The 20,000-nt window shown below is 45.3% G+C and overlaps 1 protein-coding gene across 1 annotated transcript in view; it reads right to left on the bottom strand.

Annotated features, from left to right (window-relative positions):
* The window catches only part of LOC143274764 (uncharacterized), a 53,014-nt gene that overhangs the window by 19,722 nt on the left and 13,292 nt on the right, over positions 1-20,000 (bottom strand). Inside the window, exons 5-9 of the mRNA XM_076578688.1 lie at positions 19,242-19,416; positions 11,981-12,041; positions 11,139-11,274; positions 9,146-9,334; positions 2,210-2,320 (exon numbers count right to left, since the gene is read on the bottom strand). Coding sequence (XP_076434803.1) covers positions 2,210-2,320; positions 9,146-9,334; positions 11,139-11,274; positions 11,981-12,041; positions 19,242-19,416 — 672 coding nt within the window. The remainder of the gene's footprint in view (positions 1-2,209; positions 2,321-9,145; positions 9,335-11,138; positions 11,275-11,980; positions 12,042-19,241; positions 19,417-20,000) is intronic.

A 20,000-nucleotide genomic window follows, 5' to 3' on the forward strand; every position in this document is an offset into this window, starting at 1 on the left:
GTTTGGGACACCTTTGTCACTTCCACTGAATTCTATGGCCATGGTTTGGGGACACCTTTGTCACTTCCACTGGATTCTATGGCCATGGTTTGGGACACTTTTGTCACTTCCACTGAATTCTATGGCCATGGTTTGGGACACCTGTGTCACTTCCACTGGATTCTATGGCCATGGTTTAAGACACCTTTCTTACTTCCACTGGATTCTATGGCCATGGTTTGGGGACACCTTTGTCACTTCCACTGAATTCTATGGCCATGGTTTGGGGACACCTTTGTCACTTCCACTGAATTCTATGGCCATGGTTTGGGGACACCTTTGTCACTTCCACTGGATTCTATGGCCATGGTTTGGGGACACCTTTGTCACTTCCACTGGATTCTATGGCCATGGTTTGGGGACACCTTTGTCACTTCCACTGGATTCTATGGCCATGGTTTGGGGACACCTTTGTCACTTCCACTGGATTCTATGGCCATGGTTTGGGGACACCTTTGTCACTTCCACTGGATTCTATGGCCATGGTTTGGGGACACCTTTGTCACTTCCACTGGATTCTATGGCCATGGTTTGGGGACACCTTTGTCACTTCCACTGGATTCTATGGCCATGGTTTGGGGACACCTTTGTCACTTCCACTGAATTCTATGGCCATGGTTTGGGGACACCTTTGTCACTTCCACTGGATTCTATGGCCATGGTTTGGGGACACCTTTGTCACTTCCACTGGATTCTATGGCCATGGTTTGGGGACACCTTTGTCACTTCCACTGAATTCTATGGCCATGGTTTGGGACACCTTTGTCACTTCCACTGGATTCTATGGCCATGGTTTGGGGACACCTTTGTCACTTCCACTGAATTCTATGGCCATGGTTTGGGACACCTGTGTCACTTCCACTGGATTCTATGGCCATGGTTTAAGACACCTTTGTTACTTCCACTGGATTCTATGGCCATGGTTTGGGGACACCTTTGTCACTTCCACTGGATTCTATGGCCATGGTTTGGGGACACCTTTGTCACTTCCACTGAATTCTATGGCCATGGTTTGGGACACCTTTGTCACTTCCACTGAATTCTATGGCCATGGTTTGGGGACACCTTTGTCACTTCCACTGGATTCTATGGCCATGGTTTGGGGACACCTTTGTCACTTCCACTGGATTCTATGGCCATGGTTTGGGGACACCTTTGTCACTTCCACTGGATTCTATGGCCATGGTTTGGGACACTTTTGTCACTTCCACTGAATTCTATGGCCATGGTTTGGGACACCTTTGTCACTTCCACTGGATTCTATGGCCATGGTTTGGGGACACCTTTGTCACTTCCACTGGATTCTATGGCCATGGTTTGGGGACACCTTTGTCACTTCCACTGAATTCTATGGCCATGGTTTGGGGACACCTTTGTCACTTCCACTGGATTCTATGGCCATGGTTTGGGGACACCTTTGTCACTTCCACTGAATTCTATGGCCATGGTTCATGATTGTGCATCCATGTTTATGGAATTAAATGTTCATGATTAACCATGTCTATGGCTATGCTATCTACAAATGGTGTTTCTATGCTGAATCTAGTTTCCAGTTATTGAGATAACTGATGTTTTGTTACTTCATGCCATGCTTAGCTTTGAAGCATGTGTGTGTGAGTGTGTGTGTGTGTGTGTGCGCGTGCATGTGTGTGTGTGTTTGTGTGTGTGTGCATGCGTGTGCATGTGCGTTTGTGTGTGTGTGTGCATGCATATATTATGTGTGTGTGGACGTGTGTCTGTGTATGTGTGTGTATGTGTTGTCAATAGTGTAAAACTAAAAGTATTTTTGTCTAGGGTTGCTTTGCTTTGATTTTGTTGCGTGTGTTTTAGTTCCATGTTTCATGCCATCTTTGACTGCTTTTGCTGGTTATTTGTATGTGCCGCAGTCTTCACCACACTTAGTGTCTCGTACTGAGATAATAAAGTGATTCTGGTTTTGATGAGTGTGTGTGTGTGTGTGTGTGTGTGTGTGTGTGTGTGTGTGTGTGTGATGATTTCACGACAAGCCACAGATACATACTTCCTCAATCACACACACACATACACACACACACACATACCCCAACCCCCACAAACACACCCCACATACCCCCCACCCTCCCATCCACACACACACACAGACACACACACACACACACACACACACACACACACACAGAGCAATACTCACAGGTCAACACTCCAGCAGACAGGTCGCCCTCGTTGACCAGTTTACCACCATACCACAGGACCAGAGACACTGACCCATAGGCCAGCGTGCCGATCAGTCCATCAAACGCTCCTGTCGCCAACACACACCGTCTGTGTCACCTGTACCTCTCTGTCACACACACACCTGTCACCAACACACACTGTCTGTGTCACCCGTACCTCTCTCTCACACACACACCTGTCACCAACACACACTGTCTGTGTCACCTGTACCTCTCTCTCACACACACACACCTGTCACCAACACACACTGTCTGTGTCACCTGTACCTCTCTCTCTCACACACACACACCTGTCACCAACACACACTGTCTGTGTTACCTGTGCCTCTCTCTCACACACACCTGTCACCAACACACACTGTCTGTGTCACCTGTACCTCTAACACACACACACCTGTCACCAACACACACTGTCTGTGTCACCTGTACCTCTCTCACACACACACCTGTCACCAACACACACTACTGTGTTACCTGTACCTCTCTCACACACACACACCTGTCACCAACACACACTGTCTGTGTTACCTGTACCTCTCTCACACACACACACCTGTCACCAACACACACTGTCTGTGTTACCTGTACCTCTCTCACACACACACACCTGTCACCAACACACACTACTGTGTTACCTGTACCTCTCTCACACACACACACCTGTCACCAACACACACTGTCTGTGTTACCTGTACCTCTCTCACACACACACACCTGTCACCAACACACACTGTCTGTGTTACCTGTACCTCTCTCACACACACCTGTCGCCAACACACACCGTCTGTGTCACCTGTGCCTCTCACACACACACACCTGTCACCAACACACACTGTCTGTGTCACCTGTGCCTCTCACACACACACACCTGTCACCAACACACACTGTCTGTGTTACCTGTGCCTCTCTCTCACACACACCTGTCACCAACACACATTGTCTGTGTCACCTGTACCTCTCTCTCACACACACCTGTCACCAACACACACTGTCTGTGTCACCTGTACCTCTCTCTCTCACACACACACCTGTCACCAACACACACTGTCTGTGTCACCTGTACCTCACACACACACACCTGTCACCAACATACACTGTCTGCGTCACCTGTACCTCTCTCACACACACACCTGTCACCGACACACACTGTCTGTGTCACCTGTACCTCTCTCTCACACACACACACCTGTCACCAACACACACTGTCTGTGTCACCTGTACCTCTCACACACACACCTGTCACCAACACACACTGTCTGTGTCACCTGTACCTCTCTCACACACACCTGTCACCAACACACACTGTCTGTGTCACCTGTGCCTCTCTCACACACACACACCTGTCACCAACACACACTGTCTGTGTCACCTGTACCTCTCTCTCACACACACACACCTGTTGCCAGCACACACTGTCTGTGTCACTTGTACCTCACACACACACACACACCTGTCACCAACACACACTGTCTGTGTCACCTGTACCTCTCACACACACACACACCTGTCACCAACACACACTGTCTGTGTCACCTGTACCTCACACACACACACACACCTGTCACCAACACACACTGTCTGTGTCACCTGTACCTCTCTCACACACACACACACATGTCACCAACACACACGGTCTGTGTCACCTGTACCTCTTACACACACACACCTGTCACCAACACACACTGTCTGTGTCACCTGTACCTCTCTCTCACACACACCTGTCACCAACACACACTGTCTGTGTCACCTGTACCTCTCTCTCACACACACCTGTCACCAACACACACTGTCTGTGTCACCTGTGCCTCTCACACACACACACCTGTCACCAACACACACTACTGTGTCACCTGTGCCTCACACACACACACCTGTCACCAACACACACTGTCTGTGTCACCTGTGCCTCACACACACACACCTGTCACCAACACACACTGTCTGTGTCACCTGTACCTCACACACACACACCTGTCACCAACACACACTGTCTGTGTCACCTGTACCTCTCTCTTACACACACCTGTCACCAACACACACTGTCTGTGTCACCTGTGCCTCTCACACACACACACCTGTCACCAACACACACTGTCTGTGTCACCTGTGCCTCACACACACACACCTGTCACCAACACACACTGTCTGTGTTACCTGTACCTCTCTCACACACACCTGTCGCCAACACACACTGTCTGTGTCACCTGTGCCTCTCTCTCACACACACACACCTGTCACCAACACACACTGTCTGTATCACCTGTACCTCTCTCTCACACACACACCTGTTGCCAACACACACTGTCTGTATCACCTGTACCTCTCTCTCACACACACACACCTGTCACCAACACACACTGTCTGTATCACCTGTACCTCTCTCTCACACACACACACCTGTCACCAACACACACTGTCTGTATCACCTGTACCTCTCTCTCACACACACACCTGTTGCCAACACACACTGTCTGTGTCACCTGTACCTCTCTCTCACACACACACACCTGTCACCAACACACACTGTCTGTGTCACCTGTACCTCTCTCTCACACACACACACCTGTCGCCAACGCACACTGTCTGTGTCACCTGTACCTCTCACACACACACCTGTCACCAACACACACTGTCTGTGTCACCTGTACCTCTCACACACACACCTGTCACTGACACACACTGTCTGTGTCACCTGTGCCTCACACACACACACCTGTCACCAACACACACTGTCTGTGTCACCTGTGCCTCTCTCTCACACACACCTGTCACCAACACACACTGTCTATGTCACCTGTACCTCTCTCACATACACACCTGTCACCAACACACACTGTCTGTGTCACCTGTACCTCTCTCTCACACACACACACACCTGTCACCAACACACACTACCTGTATCACCTGTACCTCTCTCTCACACACACACCTGTTGCCAACACACACTGTCTGTGTCACCTGTGCCTCACACACACACACCTGTCACCAGCACGCACTGTCTGCGTTACCTGTACCTCTCACACACACACACCTGTCACCAACACACACTGTCTGTGTCACCTGTACCTCTCTCTCTCACACACACACACACACACACACACACACACACACACACACACCTGTCACAACACACACTGTCTGTGTCACCTCACACACATCCTAAACTTTATCGTATCATTATCACCCCAATAATAACAATGAGAATAATAATCATAATCATCACCATTACATGCTCCAGTTCAGAGGGATGAAAAACACAGTCACAGATACATGTTGGGTTTTTTTTCTTCAATACCAGACCTATGTATTAATGACATAACCATGAAGGGTTTGCCTATGCAATGATCACAGAACCTTGGAGAGTTTGTCTTCAGTACTAGACCAATGTACTGATGAAGGAATCTTGGAGAGTTTGCCTTCAACACCAAGACATAATTTATGTATTGATGACATGGCCACGAAGGGTTTGCCTTCAATACCAAGACATAATTTATGTATTGATGACATGGCCACGAAGGGTTTGCCTTCAATACCAAGACATAATTTATGTATTGATGACATGGCCATGAAGGGTTTGCCTTCAATACCAAGACATAATTCATGTATTGATGACATGGCCACAAAGGGTTTGCCTTCAATACCAAGACATAATTTATGTATTGATGACATGGCCACGAAGGGTTTGCCTTCAATACCAAGACATAATTTATGTATTGATGACATGGCCATGAAGGGTTTGCCTTCAATACCAAGACATCATTTATGTATTGATGACATGGCCACGAAGGGTTTGCCTTCAATACCAAGACATCATTTATGTATTGATGACATGGCCATGAAGGGTTTGCCTTCAATACCAAGACATAATTTATGTATTGATGACATGGCCACGAAGGGTTTGCCTTCAATACCAAAACTATGTACTGAGGACAGAACCTTGGAGAGTTTGTCTTCAATACTAGACCTATGTATTGATGATAGAAGTTTGGAGAGTTTGTCTTCAACACCAAGACATATTTACTGATGATAGAAGTTTGGAGAGTTTGTCTTCAATACCAAGACACATTTATTGATGACAGAACCTTGGAGAGTTTGTCTTCAATACCACACCTATGTATTGATGACAGAACCTTAGAGAGTTTGTCTTCAATACCACACCTATGTCTTGATGATAGAACCTTAGAGAGTTTGTCTTCAATACCACACCTATGTCTTGATGATAGAACCTTGGAGAGTCTGTCTTCAATACTAGACCTATGTATTGATGATAGAAGTTTGGAGAGTTTGTCTTCAACACCAAGACATATTTACTGATGATAGAAGTTTGGAGAGTTTGTCTTCAATACCAAGACATATTTACTGATGACAGAACCTTGGAGACTTTGTCTTCAATACCACACCTATGAATTGATGACAGAACCGTAGAGAGTTTGACTTCAGTACCACACCTACGTATTGATGAAAGAACCTTGAAGGGTTTGCCTGCAATACCAGACCTATGAAGTGATGATAGGACCATGGAGGCATTGTCTTCAATGCTTGACCTATGAATTTACATAAAAGACTATGTCACAGGGTCCCTGAAATGTAAATATACATCTCATCTGTTTGGGGAAAGGACAGGACACGCTGGATGGCCAATGAGCGAGTTCACACGACATTCTAAGCGTGTTTAAAATGAACACATAGAACGAGTGACACTAATGTATAGGAGCTTCAGTCTGATGCCAGGCCGGTATGCTCCAAACAAGAGTTGCTTCCCTTCACCACAGCTTGGTCCAGAAAGCAGGAGACCATTGCGGCAAGAAGGCAATGCCTGCCTTTGTCTGTGTGTAGCTAAGCAGATTTCATTCAGAATGTGCATCACTAGAGTGACCCTCTGAAGGCAGTGTGGGTGGGACTCCTCAGAATTAGAGGTTTTTAACTTAATATCTATTGCCCTAATGACCCGTGGGAAGTGCTCCACATCCAGAATCGGCCTCTTCTCCCATTTGAGGACACACACCGACAGATAAGCCTGCCTGCCTACTCATCCGTCGGTCCGACGGGAGACTCCATCAATGCCCTGGTTTCATGTTCATTTAAGATGCACAACTGGAGAATGCAAACATTCACTGTTGTATCTCAAAATTCCAAAGGGAGTGGTGCTACCACATTGAACTACTTCTTCTTCTTCTTCTGCGTTCGTAGGCTTCAACTCCCACGTTCACTCGTATATACGCGAGTGGGCTTTTTACATGTTTGACCGTTTTTACCCCGCCATGTCGGCAGCCATACTCCGCTTTCGGGGGTGTGCATGCTGGGTATGTTCTTGTTTCCATAACCCACCGAACGCTGACATGGATTACAGGATCTTTAACGTGCGTACTTGATCTTATGCTTGCGTATACACACGAAAGGGGTTCAGGCACTGGCAGGTCTGCACATATGTTGACCTGGGAGATCGTAAAAATCTCCACCCTTTACCCACCAGGCGCCGTCACCGTGATTCGAACCCGGGACCCTCAGATCGAAAGTCCAACGCTTTAACCATTCGGCTACGGCGCCCGTCTACCACATTGAACTAAACTGAACTGCACTGAAGTAAAACTGAACTGAAGCACCCTGATCTAAACTGAACAGAACTGAAGTAAACTGAACTGAACTGAAACACTGAATTAAAATGAAGCAGAACTAAAATGAAGCACACTTAACTAAAATGAAGCACACTGAACTAAAATGAAGTACACTGAACTAAAATGAAGCACACTGAACTAAAATGAAGTACACTGAACTAAAATGAAGTACACTGAACTAAAATGAAGCACACTGAACTAAAATGAAGTACACTGAACTAAAATGAAGTACAATGAACTAAAATAAAGCACATGTAACTAAAATGAAGCACACTGAACTAAAATGAAGCACACTTAACTAAAAATGAAGCACACTTAACTAAAATGAAGTACACTGAACTAAAATGAAGCACACTGAACTAAATGAATTACACTGAAGAGAAGGTCACTGAACTGAGGGGCGACAGGGGAGGTGGGTGAACACAGACCTTGAGCCAGAGCCAGAGCCAGTGCCAAGCCTTCACAGTAGCTGCGGTCAATCTCAGCACCATACAATACAATACCATACAATACAATACAATACCATACAATACAATACAATACAATACAGTACAGAACAGGAGTAGTGATGGACCACAGACCTTCAGCCAGCACCAAAACCGAGTCCACACAGTAGCTCTTGTCGATCTAAGCATCATACAAATACAATACAATACCATGCTTCTTCGTCTTCTTCTGCGTTCACTCGTATGCGCACGAGTGGGCTTTTACGTGTATGACCGTTTTTACCCCGCCATGTAGGCAGCCATACTCCGTTTTTGGGGTGTGTGCATGCTGGGTATGTTCTTGTTTCCATAACCCACCGAACGCTGACATGGATTACAGGATCTTTAACGTGCGTATTTGATCTTCTGCTTGCATATACACACGAAGGGGGGTTCAGGCACTAGCAGGTCTGCACATATGTTGACCTGGGAGATCGTAAAAATCTCCACCCTTTACCCACCAGACGCCGTCACCGTGATTCGAACCCGGGACCCTCAGATTGACAGTCCAACCCTTAAACCACTCGGCTATTGCGCCCGTCGGTAGATCTTGTCGATCTAAGCACCATACAGATACAATGCAATGCAATGCAATGCAATGCAATACAATACAATGCAATGCAATGTATTGTATTGTATTATACAATACAGTACAGGAGCGGTGACGGACCACAGACCTTCAGCCAGAGACAGAGGTGAGCCCACATGGTAGATCTTGTCGATCTTAGCACCGTACTGATACAATACAATACAATACAATACAACACAATACAACACAGGGGTGCCCACAGACCTTGAGCCAGAGCCAGAGCAGAGCCCACACGGTAGCTCCTGTCGATCTCGGCGCCGTACAGCTCCTTCACTTTGGGCTCCCCGGAGAACATGCGCACGGTGCGCACACTGGACAGCGCCTCCTCCGCCTGTGTCCCTGCGTCCGCCAGTCTGTCCTGGAATTCCTTCCGCTTCTTCTGCACAAACTTCCCTGAAAGACGAGCAGCCCTTGGTCAGGTGTCTGTGTGTGTGTGTGGTGTTAGAACTTCCCTGAAAGACAACAGCCTTTGTTCAGGTGTGTGTCTGTGGGGGGGCCAGGGGAGGGTGTGGGGGGGGTAGGGGGGGGGGGTGGCGGGGGTCTGGGGGGGGAGGGGTATGGTTAGAACTTCCCTGAAAGACAGCAGCCTTTGTTCAGGTGTGTGCTTGTGGGGGAGGGGGGACTGGGCGGGGGGGGTCTGGGGGGGGAGGGGTATGGTTAGAACTTCCCTGAAAGACAGCAGCCTTTGTTCAGGTGTGTGCTTGTGGGGGAGGGGGGACTGGGTGGGGGGGGGGGGGGGTCTGGGGGGGGGGAGGGGTATGGTTAGAACTTCCCTGAAAGACAACAGCCTTTGTTCAGGTGTGTGCTTGTGGGGGAGGGGGGACTGGGGGGGGGGGTCTGGGGGGGGAGGGGTATGGTTAGAACTTCCCTGAAAGATGGCAGCCCTTGGTCATGTGTGTGTGTGTGTGAGTGTGTGTGTGTGTGTGTGTGTGTGTGTGTGCGCTTTACAAACATGGGGTCATTTGCACAACAGGCTGCCTACCTGGCTGGGTAGAGCCGACTGACGGCTGCCGCTGGGCGCTCATCATTCGTTTCCCATGTCATTCAATCAGATTTCAGGCACACACACACATACAAGCCCAGACAGACATGTAACATTTTACATGTATGACCGTTTTGTTTATTAACCCCACCATGTAGGCAGCCATACTCCGTTTTCAGACGTGTGCATGCTTGATATGTTGTTTCCATAACCCGCCGGACACTGACATGGGTCACAGGATCTTTAACATGCGTATTTGATCTTCTGCGTGCGTATACACACGAAGGGGGTTCAGGCACTAGCAGATCTGCACATATGTTGACCTGGGAGATTGGAAAATTCTCCACCCTTTACCCACCAGGCGCCATCACCAAATTTTGAACCCAGGACCCTCAGATTGAAAGTCCAACGCTTTAACCATTCGGCTATTGCGCCCATGTGTGCAGTGGGGGGGGGGGGGGGGGGGGGGGCGGGCGGGTATGGTTAGAACTTCCCAGAAAGACAGCAGCCTTTGGTAGGGTATATGTTGGTGCTTGTGGGGATGGGGGAGATATAGTTCCTAAAAGACAACAGCCTTGGGTGAGGTGTATGTGTGTGGGGAGGGTAGTTCGATTTTCATGCAGAGAAAACTGTTGTGACAAAGAATATTGAAATACAATGCAATACAGCACAACACAAAACACCACAATACAACACAACACAAAACAACACAAAACATCACAATACAACACAAAAGAAAATACAACACAGCACAACACTACGCAAAACAACACAATACAACACAACACAAAACAATGCAAAACAACACAACACAAAACAACACAAAACATCACAATACAACACAAAGAAAATACAACACAGCACAACACTACGCAAAACAACACAATACAACACAACACAAAACAACAAAATACAACACACCACACCACAACACAAAACAACACACCACAACACACTACAAAACAACACACCACAACACACTACAAAACAACACACCACAAAACAAAACACCACAACACAACACAAAACAACACACCACAACACACTACAAAACAACACACCACAACACCACAAAACAAAACAACACACCACAAAACAAAACAACACAACACACCACAAAACAACACAAAACAAAGCAACACAACACACCACAAAACAACACAACACACTACACAAAACAACGCACTACAAAACAACACACGGGCGACGTCTGACCGTATCTGACGGCGGTGAAGGAGACGATGGGCACCACGGCCAGCAGAATGCCAGTCAGCGAGGCGTTGAGGATGAACATGAACACCACAGACCCTATGATCTGCAGCATGTAGCGGCTCAGCATGGAGATGTTCACCTGCACACACACACACACACACACACACACCACCACTATCATCATCAGCATCATCACCGTTATCATCATCATTGTCGTCATCATCATCATCATCATCATCGTCATCATCATCACCATCATCATCATCACCATCGTCATCATCACAATCATTGTCATCATCATCACCATCACCACCACCACCACCACGATCATCATCATCATCGCCATCATCATCATCATCATCATCATCGCCACCAACATCATCATCACCATCATCATCATTCATTTTTGTTGTTTAGAGCCCAGCCAACCACAGCGGGCAATATCAGGACTGAATCGACTGCGATCGCGCCTTAATTTTAGCGCGATCGCCCAATCGAGCTATATAATTATGTGACCTGGTTGGAGACATAAATTGACAAAAAACAAGAACGCCAGAGAATCGACAGACAGACAGAAAATGCAACAAAAAAAAAAATTAGCCGTATGAAGAGCACAGGAACAGGAGTCATGATGGCTGCCGGAAAAAGAGGGCGCTAGCCAGCGGAACAAAGGGGAGGTTACCTACTTCCGGGAGGTTATCAGCCATAGTTACTTTCGTTTTCTCCATACAGGCGGATAGTAGTTTGCACAGGACAGGAATGTGAGACCCCTGCCGGAGTCTGCACTAGTTGGGTCACGGTTAAGTATGTGTAATCAAAACGACGGTAACAACATCGCAACTCACTGTGACAGCGTTCTGAAGCACCTGGGTGTCTGATGCCAGGCGGTTACACAGTTCACCGGTCCTGTCAACAACAAGTTCAAATCCAAAATATTCGCTTGACATACTACACTGACCAACACACACACACACACACACACATATATATATATATATGCATGGATACACACATATGTGCCAGAACATGTGCGCACCCCCCCACCCCCCTCCCCACAGACACACACACAATTACATGTATTTCCACTCACAGATATTACCCACATCCGAGCATAAGAGTACACATGTACACACACACACACACACACACACACACACCTACACACAGAGAGACATATATACATAATGGCCCACACGTCACACAAGTCATATATACACATCATCATTATCTACCAGGGGATGCATAAGAAGAATGCATAAATGTATAAACGTATAAGAGATATATATTTTCCTATCACAAATACACCAGTTTATAAGAACAATATATTCATATCATAAATGAATAAGTTTATCATATCAGAGCTATCAGAGTTTAGGATTTGATGTCGGTCATTAACGCTCAATTTGAAACTTGAACTGAAACGATGTGACAGCCACTGGTTCACTGGCTGTACTGATTTATCAGCAAGTCAGTCAGACTAAGAGGCCTCTCGTGGGAATGAGACTCTTCAATCTCCTGGAAAGTAATTGCAATGCAATTTCAAACTAAACAAAAAAACAACAACAAACAAACAAACAAACAAAAATTGTTTCTATTGTTCCTCTGCAGTTTGACACTGACCCAGCAGACGAACAAAGCAAACAAACAACCCCCAAATGTGCACCGAAAACCAGCTGTGATAAGATAAGAGATAAGATAAGAGGATAAGAATAACTTTATTATTTCCAACTGGAGAAATTTGGTCAGGTGCACTATCACAACATAGACAAGTAAACAACATGGGGGCCATAACTGTAAAAGTCAACAACAGCTTTTACGAATATTATGAAGATACAAATGTAAAAAATATCACATATACCGTTTCATACATACATCCACACACTGCAGGTAATAACTAGTATTCTTAATGTAAAAACAGAAAGAATTAAGAAACATTATTTGAATATAATTATAAACATAGCCTACTATACTGCACATTGATTATAATAGACAGATAAGGATAAAGATAAATTGCGGAAAACCGCAACCAGATAATCAGCACACACCCGCATGTTTATTACATCGTAATTATTAACAGAAATATATTTAGAATATGGACACGTATATATCTATGATATAAAGCCACTGTCACTTGTAACAAAGACACTGATAGTGTCTGTGCTTGCACATTGTGAACTGCAGTGGAACGCAGTGCCAGTGTGCAGCAGCTTGAGGTGTGCATGCATGTGTGACACAGAGAAAGAAAAGACCGAGAGCTGATATCAGGCTCACAGCACACGTGTCACCTTTTTGCACGTTCATCTTTTTTTATTATTTTTTTTTTATGTATTTATCTATTATTTATTCACCCCCTTTTTTTTCTTTTTTTTTCCCCCACCAAGGCCTGACTAAGCATGTTGGGTTACGCTGCTGGTCAGGCATCTGCTTGGCAGATGTGGTGTAGCGTATATGGATTTGTCCTAACGCAGTGACGCCTCCTTGGGATCCTGAAACTGAAACTGAAACTACTCAGGGGTACAAACTCAAGTCACACACACACACACACACACACACACACACACACACACAGACACACACAGACACACACACACACACATTCTAATATCACTTCAAGCGGAAAGACGTTAAACTGAAGACAACAACAACACACACACACACAAACACACACACCACACATAAACACACACACCCGACACACACACATTATTATTATTGTCACTTAAACAACGAATGCATTTATAAACAAGAAGAGGAAAATGTCAGCGCAAAAGCTACCGTCCAACTCCCAAGTTGAAAAACCGTCCTAGCTGGCTTCCTTATCACAGGAAACACACAGGCTGACACACTGACATCTGTCTGAATGTGCGGCATCCTGGCACATGACAATAGCTGTGACTGTTGGCACAACTCGCCACAATGAATACACAACCACTATCAGTGTCTTTGTTACAAGTGACAATGGCTTTATATCATAGATATATACGTGTCCATATTCTAAATATATTTCTGTTAATAATTACGATGTAATAATTAATTGCAATGTTTTTAAAAGCGAATATGTGAAATGCTTTTATTTGAGAACATATGTTTATTACTCTTGTTTAATCAAGTATTCTGCGTGTGTGGGGTGGGTGGGGGGTGGGTTGGTGCGGGTGTGTGCTGATTATCTGGTTGCGGTTTTCCGCAGTTTATCTTTATTCTTATCTGTCTATTATAATCAATGTGCAGTATAGTAGGCTATGTTTATAATTATATTCAAATAATGTTTCTTAATTCTTTCTGTTTTTACATTAAGAATACTAGTTATTACCTGCAGTGTGTGGATGTATGTATGAAACGGTATACGCAAACATTCTGAAAAACTATCGACCAGTTTCTAATCTTCCATTCCTGTCCAAACTCCTTGAAAAAGCCGTCCTGAAGCAGCTCAACAATCACCTTTGTTTCAACAATCTCATCCACCCATTTCAGTCTGCCTATCGTGCTGACCACAGCACCGAAACCACTCTCCTCCACATCCTGAATAACCTACTGCTAGCGTCCGACTCAGGACAGATCTCCCTTCTCACTCTTCTCGACTTGTCAGCCACCTTTGACACGATAGACCATTCAATCCTTCTTTCCCGTCTTCATTTTACATTTGGTATCAACGGCACTGTTCTAAACTGGTTCAAATCTTATCTCACTGATCGATTCCAGTCTGTCATTGTTGATAATTTCCAGTCTGAACCCGTTAAAATTGAACATGGAGTCCCACAGGGATCTGTTTTAGGCCCAGTGCTCTTCACACTGTACACTGCTCCTCTCGCTGAAATTATCAACCGCCATAATGTCAGTCATCATTCTTATGCTGATGACACTCAACTCCAGAAGAGTGATACACCTGAAAAACTGTTGTCGCTCTTGCAAGAAACATCTAACTGCTTCCTGGATATTCAAAATTGGATGACTCTAAATAAGTTACAATTGAACGCGGACAAAACTGAAGCAATGATCATAGGAACTAAACAAAAACTCTCTTCCATTACAACTAATACAATCAAACTTGGCAGTACATCCATCCCTCTGTCCACTTCAGTCAGGAACCTCGGCGTTGTCCTTGACAACACACTGTCCATGCAAACATTTATCAATCAGACATGTCAATCCTGCTACTGTCAACTGCGGCGCATCAGTTCCATCCGGAAATATCTGTCCACTGACGCAACATCTAGACTTGTCGTTTCTCTCATTCTCTCTCGCCTTGACTACTGTAACTCTCTATTGTCTGGTTTGCCTGCCTCATCCATTCAGTCCCTTCAGCGCATACAAAATTCTGCTGCCCGACTCGTCCTCAGAAAGAAAAGATCTGAGCACACCACTCCTCTTTTGCAACATCTCCACTGGCTCCCTGTCTCACACCGAATAAAGTACAAGATCAGCACTCTATGCTACAAATGTATTCACAAATCAGCCCCTTCCTATCTCTGTGGCTGCCTTCACCTCTACACTCCATCTCGCTCACTACGATCAGCTTCGGATCCACTCCACTTACACATACCCAGATTCAAACTCTCGACTGTTGGCCACCGTTCTTTCTCTGTCTCTGGACCTTGCAATTGGAATGAACTTCCTCTTTCGCTTCATCAAGTCTCCACACTCAGCTCTTTCAAGTCTGGCCTTAAAACCCACCTCTTCCCAAAATCGCCTCCCTTCCCTGCCTCTTCCTTGTCTTTTTAGATTTTTTTTTTTTTTTTTTTTTTTTTTTTTTTTTTTTTTTTCAGTTTTAGAGTTATGCTTGCGTGAGAATGACTGGTGCGAAAGCGCTTTGATTTGTTTATGCACAAGATTTAGCACTATATAAGTACCATTATTATTATTATTATTATTATTATGTGAATACATAACCATCGTCACTGGTGGACAATGCAAAAAATGACAAATTAATTCCTTGCCTGTTCCGGTTTTTTTTTGGTTGTTTTTTTCTTTCAATTTTTTTTTTCCAGTGTCACAGACAAACCTGGAGTGCATTATACATTAGTACCGAATCTGAGCGTGAAAAATCTGAAGTTCAATACGTGCATTGACTTGGTTACCGCTTTCAGGCAATAAACTATGACTGTGACTTGATTGTTTGGTTAATCAGTTTTGACTATTTCACCATTTGAGTTTCAAGAAGGTGTCAAAACAAGAGGACTGATCCATATGTATACTACACAACACAGGCTGTTACAAAAAAAAAAAAAAAGAAAAAGAAAAAGAAAAAAAAAGGAGCAGATGCCCAATCTTCACAAAAGCCCAACATGTCTTCTTCTTCTTCTTCTGCATTCGTGGGCTGCAACTCCCATGTTCACTCGTATGCACACGAGTGGGCTTTTACGTGTATGACCGTTTTTACCCCGCCATACAGGCAGCCATACTCCGCTTTCGGGGGTGTGCATGCTGGGAATGTTCTTGTTTCCATAACCCACCGAACGCTGACATGGATTACAGGATCTTTAACGTGCGTATTTGATCTTCTGCTTGTATATACACACGAAGGGGGTTCAGGCACTAGCAGGTCTGCACATATGATGACCTAGGAGATCGTAAAAATCTCCACCCTTTACCCACCAGGCGCCGTCACTGTGATTCGAACCCGGGACCCTCAGATTGAAAGTCCAACGCTTTAACCACTCGGCTATTGCGCCCGTCGCCCAACATGTCAACCAGGCCTTGAGCCTAGGTTTGTGTAAAACATTAACACAGAATGAAAATAAGAACCAAAAAAAAAACATGTAAATACAACAGAACATAGTAAACTGAAAGATACACAGAACATATCATAGAAATTAAACAAGAACAGAGATGGGCCATGCTAAGTTAACCAGCATACACCACCCCACTCACCCACTAGCCATTTTATTTAGCATTAAAGTGAGTGTGTGTGTGTATATGCGTGCATGTGTGTGTGTGTGTACATTTGATTTAACATTAAATTGTTTGCGTGCGTGCATATCTAATGTACAAAACGGTGACGGACAATGTATAACTGAAAATTTGATACACACTGTGTGGAATGGGGGACTGAAAGGGGGGGGGGGGGGGGCAGAAAGGGATATTTCTTCTTGACCCATCAATTCTCATCAAAGTGACCCACTGATTTTGTGGCGAACAGGTCAAAGGACTCATAGCGCGCTGAACCAAGCCTAAATTCTGAACTGTGTGTTCACATCGTCAATGTGCAAGTGTGTAAGATCTGTGTGTTCATGTCATAAACACATGTACGAGTGTGTAAGATCTGTGTGTTCATATCATCAACACATGTACTAGTGTGTAAGATCTGTGTGTTCATATCATCAATGTACAAGTGTGTAAGATCTGTGTGTTCACGTCATCAATGTACAAGTGTGTAAGATCTGTGTGTTCATATCATCAATGTACAAGTGTGTATGATCTGTGTGTTCACATCATCAATGTACAAGTGTGTAAGATCTGTGTGTTCATATCATCAATGTACAAGTGTGTAAGATCTGTGTGTTCATATCATCAATGTACAAGTGTGTAAGATCTGTGTGTTCCTATCATCAATGTACAAGTGTGTAAGATCTGTGTGTTCATATCATCAATGTACAAGTGTGTAAGATGTGTGTGTTCCTATCATCAATGTACAAGTGTGTAAGATCTGTGTGTTCATATCATCAATGTACAAGTGTGTAAGATCTGTGTGTTCATATCATCAATGTACAAGTGTGGAAGATCTGTGTGTTCATGTAAGATCTCTGTGTTCATATCATCAAATCACAAGTGTGTAACTGTAAGAGCTATGTGTTCACATCATATACACATGTACGAGTGTGTAAGCTCTGGATGTTCAGATCTCTGTCAGCAAAACATGCAATCCATGTGTGTTGCATACAGTTATTCATCCTCACCCCACCTTCTCCACTCACTCATCATACAGTGTTTCCATCTATCTTGAGGAGGAAGGTGGCAGAATGATTAAGACGCTCATCTACCAACACAGAGTCTGAGAGAGTCTGAGAGTTCAAACCCCCCTCTCTCGCCCTTTCTCCCAAGCTTGACCGGAAAATCAAACTGTGCGTCTGGTCAATCAGATGGGACGGTAAACCGAGGTCCCCGTGTGCAGCACGCACTTGGCGCATTGAAACAGAACCCATGGCAACAAGAGTGTTGTTGTCCTCTGACAAAGTTCCGTGGAGGAAATCCACTCTGATAGATGCATAAACGCATGCGGTCAAGGCCTGGCTTAGCACATTGGGTTATCCTGCTGGTCGGGCATCTGCCTAGCTGATGAGGTGCAGTGTGACGGGCGCAATAGCCGAGTGGTTAAAGCGTTGGACTTTCAATCTGAGGGTCCCGGGTTCGAATCACGGTGATGGCGCCTGGTCGGTAAAGGGTGGAGATTTTTACGATCTCCCAGGTCAACATATGTGCAGACCTGCTAGTGCCTGAACCCCCTTCGTGTGTAAATGCGTGCAAAAGATCAAATACGCACGTTAAAGATCCTGTAATCCATGTCAGCGTTCGGTGGGTTATGGAAACAAGAACATACCCAGCATGCACACCCCCGAAAGCGGAGTATGGCTGCCTACATGGCGGGGTAAAAACGGTCATGCACGTAAAAGCCCAATCGTGTACATGCGAGTGAACGTGGGAGTTGCAGCCCACGAACGAAGAAGAATAAGAAGATGAAGAAGAGGTGCAGTGTATCCACATTCACATACAATGATGCACAGTGTGCACATACACATACACGCACAGTGTTTTCATCCACATTCACATGCAACGAATGATAAACGGCATTTACATACACATGTACACAGACACCTGCGTAAAGTATTTCCATCCACATTCACATGCAACGAATGATAAACAGCATTTACATACACATGTACACACACACACCAGTATAAAGTATTTCCATCCGCATTCACATGCAATGAATCACACACAGCATTTACATACACATGTACACACACACCTATACGGCGTTTCCATCCACATTCACAAACAATTACGCACAGCATGTGTATACACACCCAATCACACATGACTCACACACATTCACACACACACACACGTGTACACACACACCCACACACTTTTTTTCTCACAGCGCCCCACCTGTTGACATCAAAGAAGGCGATGTCCTGACGAATGACGGACCCGAACAAGGTTTTGCGCAGACGAGCGACCATGCGTTGACCAGCCAGAACAAACAACCAGGCCCGAGCCATGGACGCCAAAGCTCCACAAATGTAAATCCCCAGCAAGATGAGAACTGTGCGATTCAGCTCCTCTGCCATATGAGAAGGAGGAGTTTGCATTATACTCCATGTTTGGTGATACATATACTTACCATGTCAAACTGATGCAAACTAGGCCTATCGGTTTGCTCTGCTTGGCCAAATTTCACGCGGCTAACAGTGAAAAGACGAGCCGTCTTGCCCGGTCTGCTCTTAGCCAATCAAACGCCTCTAAAAGCTATAAGCGCTGAATCATTCCTTTGGCCAAGGCTCTCCATGCCATCTTGTCAGGTTTACGCTCTGTCTCGTCTTACGATTTTTTTGGCTGTTTATTAAGCGTATTCATTTGGCCTTATTTTGCTGCATGCAGCTTGTGTTTATTGTATTCTTACATTCTGTGTACTCGATTCGACGGGCGCAACAGCCGAGTGGTTAAAGCGTTGGACTGTCAATCTGAGGGTCCTGGGTTCGAATCACGGTGACGGCGCCTGGTGGGTAAAGGGTGGAGATTTTTACGATATGTGCAGACCTGCTAGTGCCTGAACCCCCTTCGTGTGTATATGCAAGCAGAAGATCAAATACGCACGTTAAAGATCCTGTAATCCATGTCAGCGTTCGGTGGGTTATGGAAACAAGA

This window comes from Babylonia areolata, chromosome 29 (assembly GCF_041734735.1).
Source record: "Babylonia areolata isolate BAREFJ2019XMU chromosome 29, ASM4173473v1, whole genome shotgun sequence".
NCBI classification, from domain to species: Eukaryota; Metazoa; Mollusca; class Gastropoda; order Neogastropoda; family Buccinidae; genus Babylonia; species Babylonia areolata.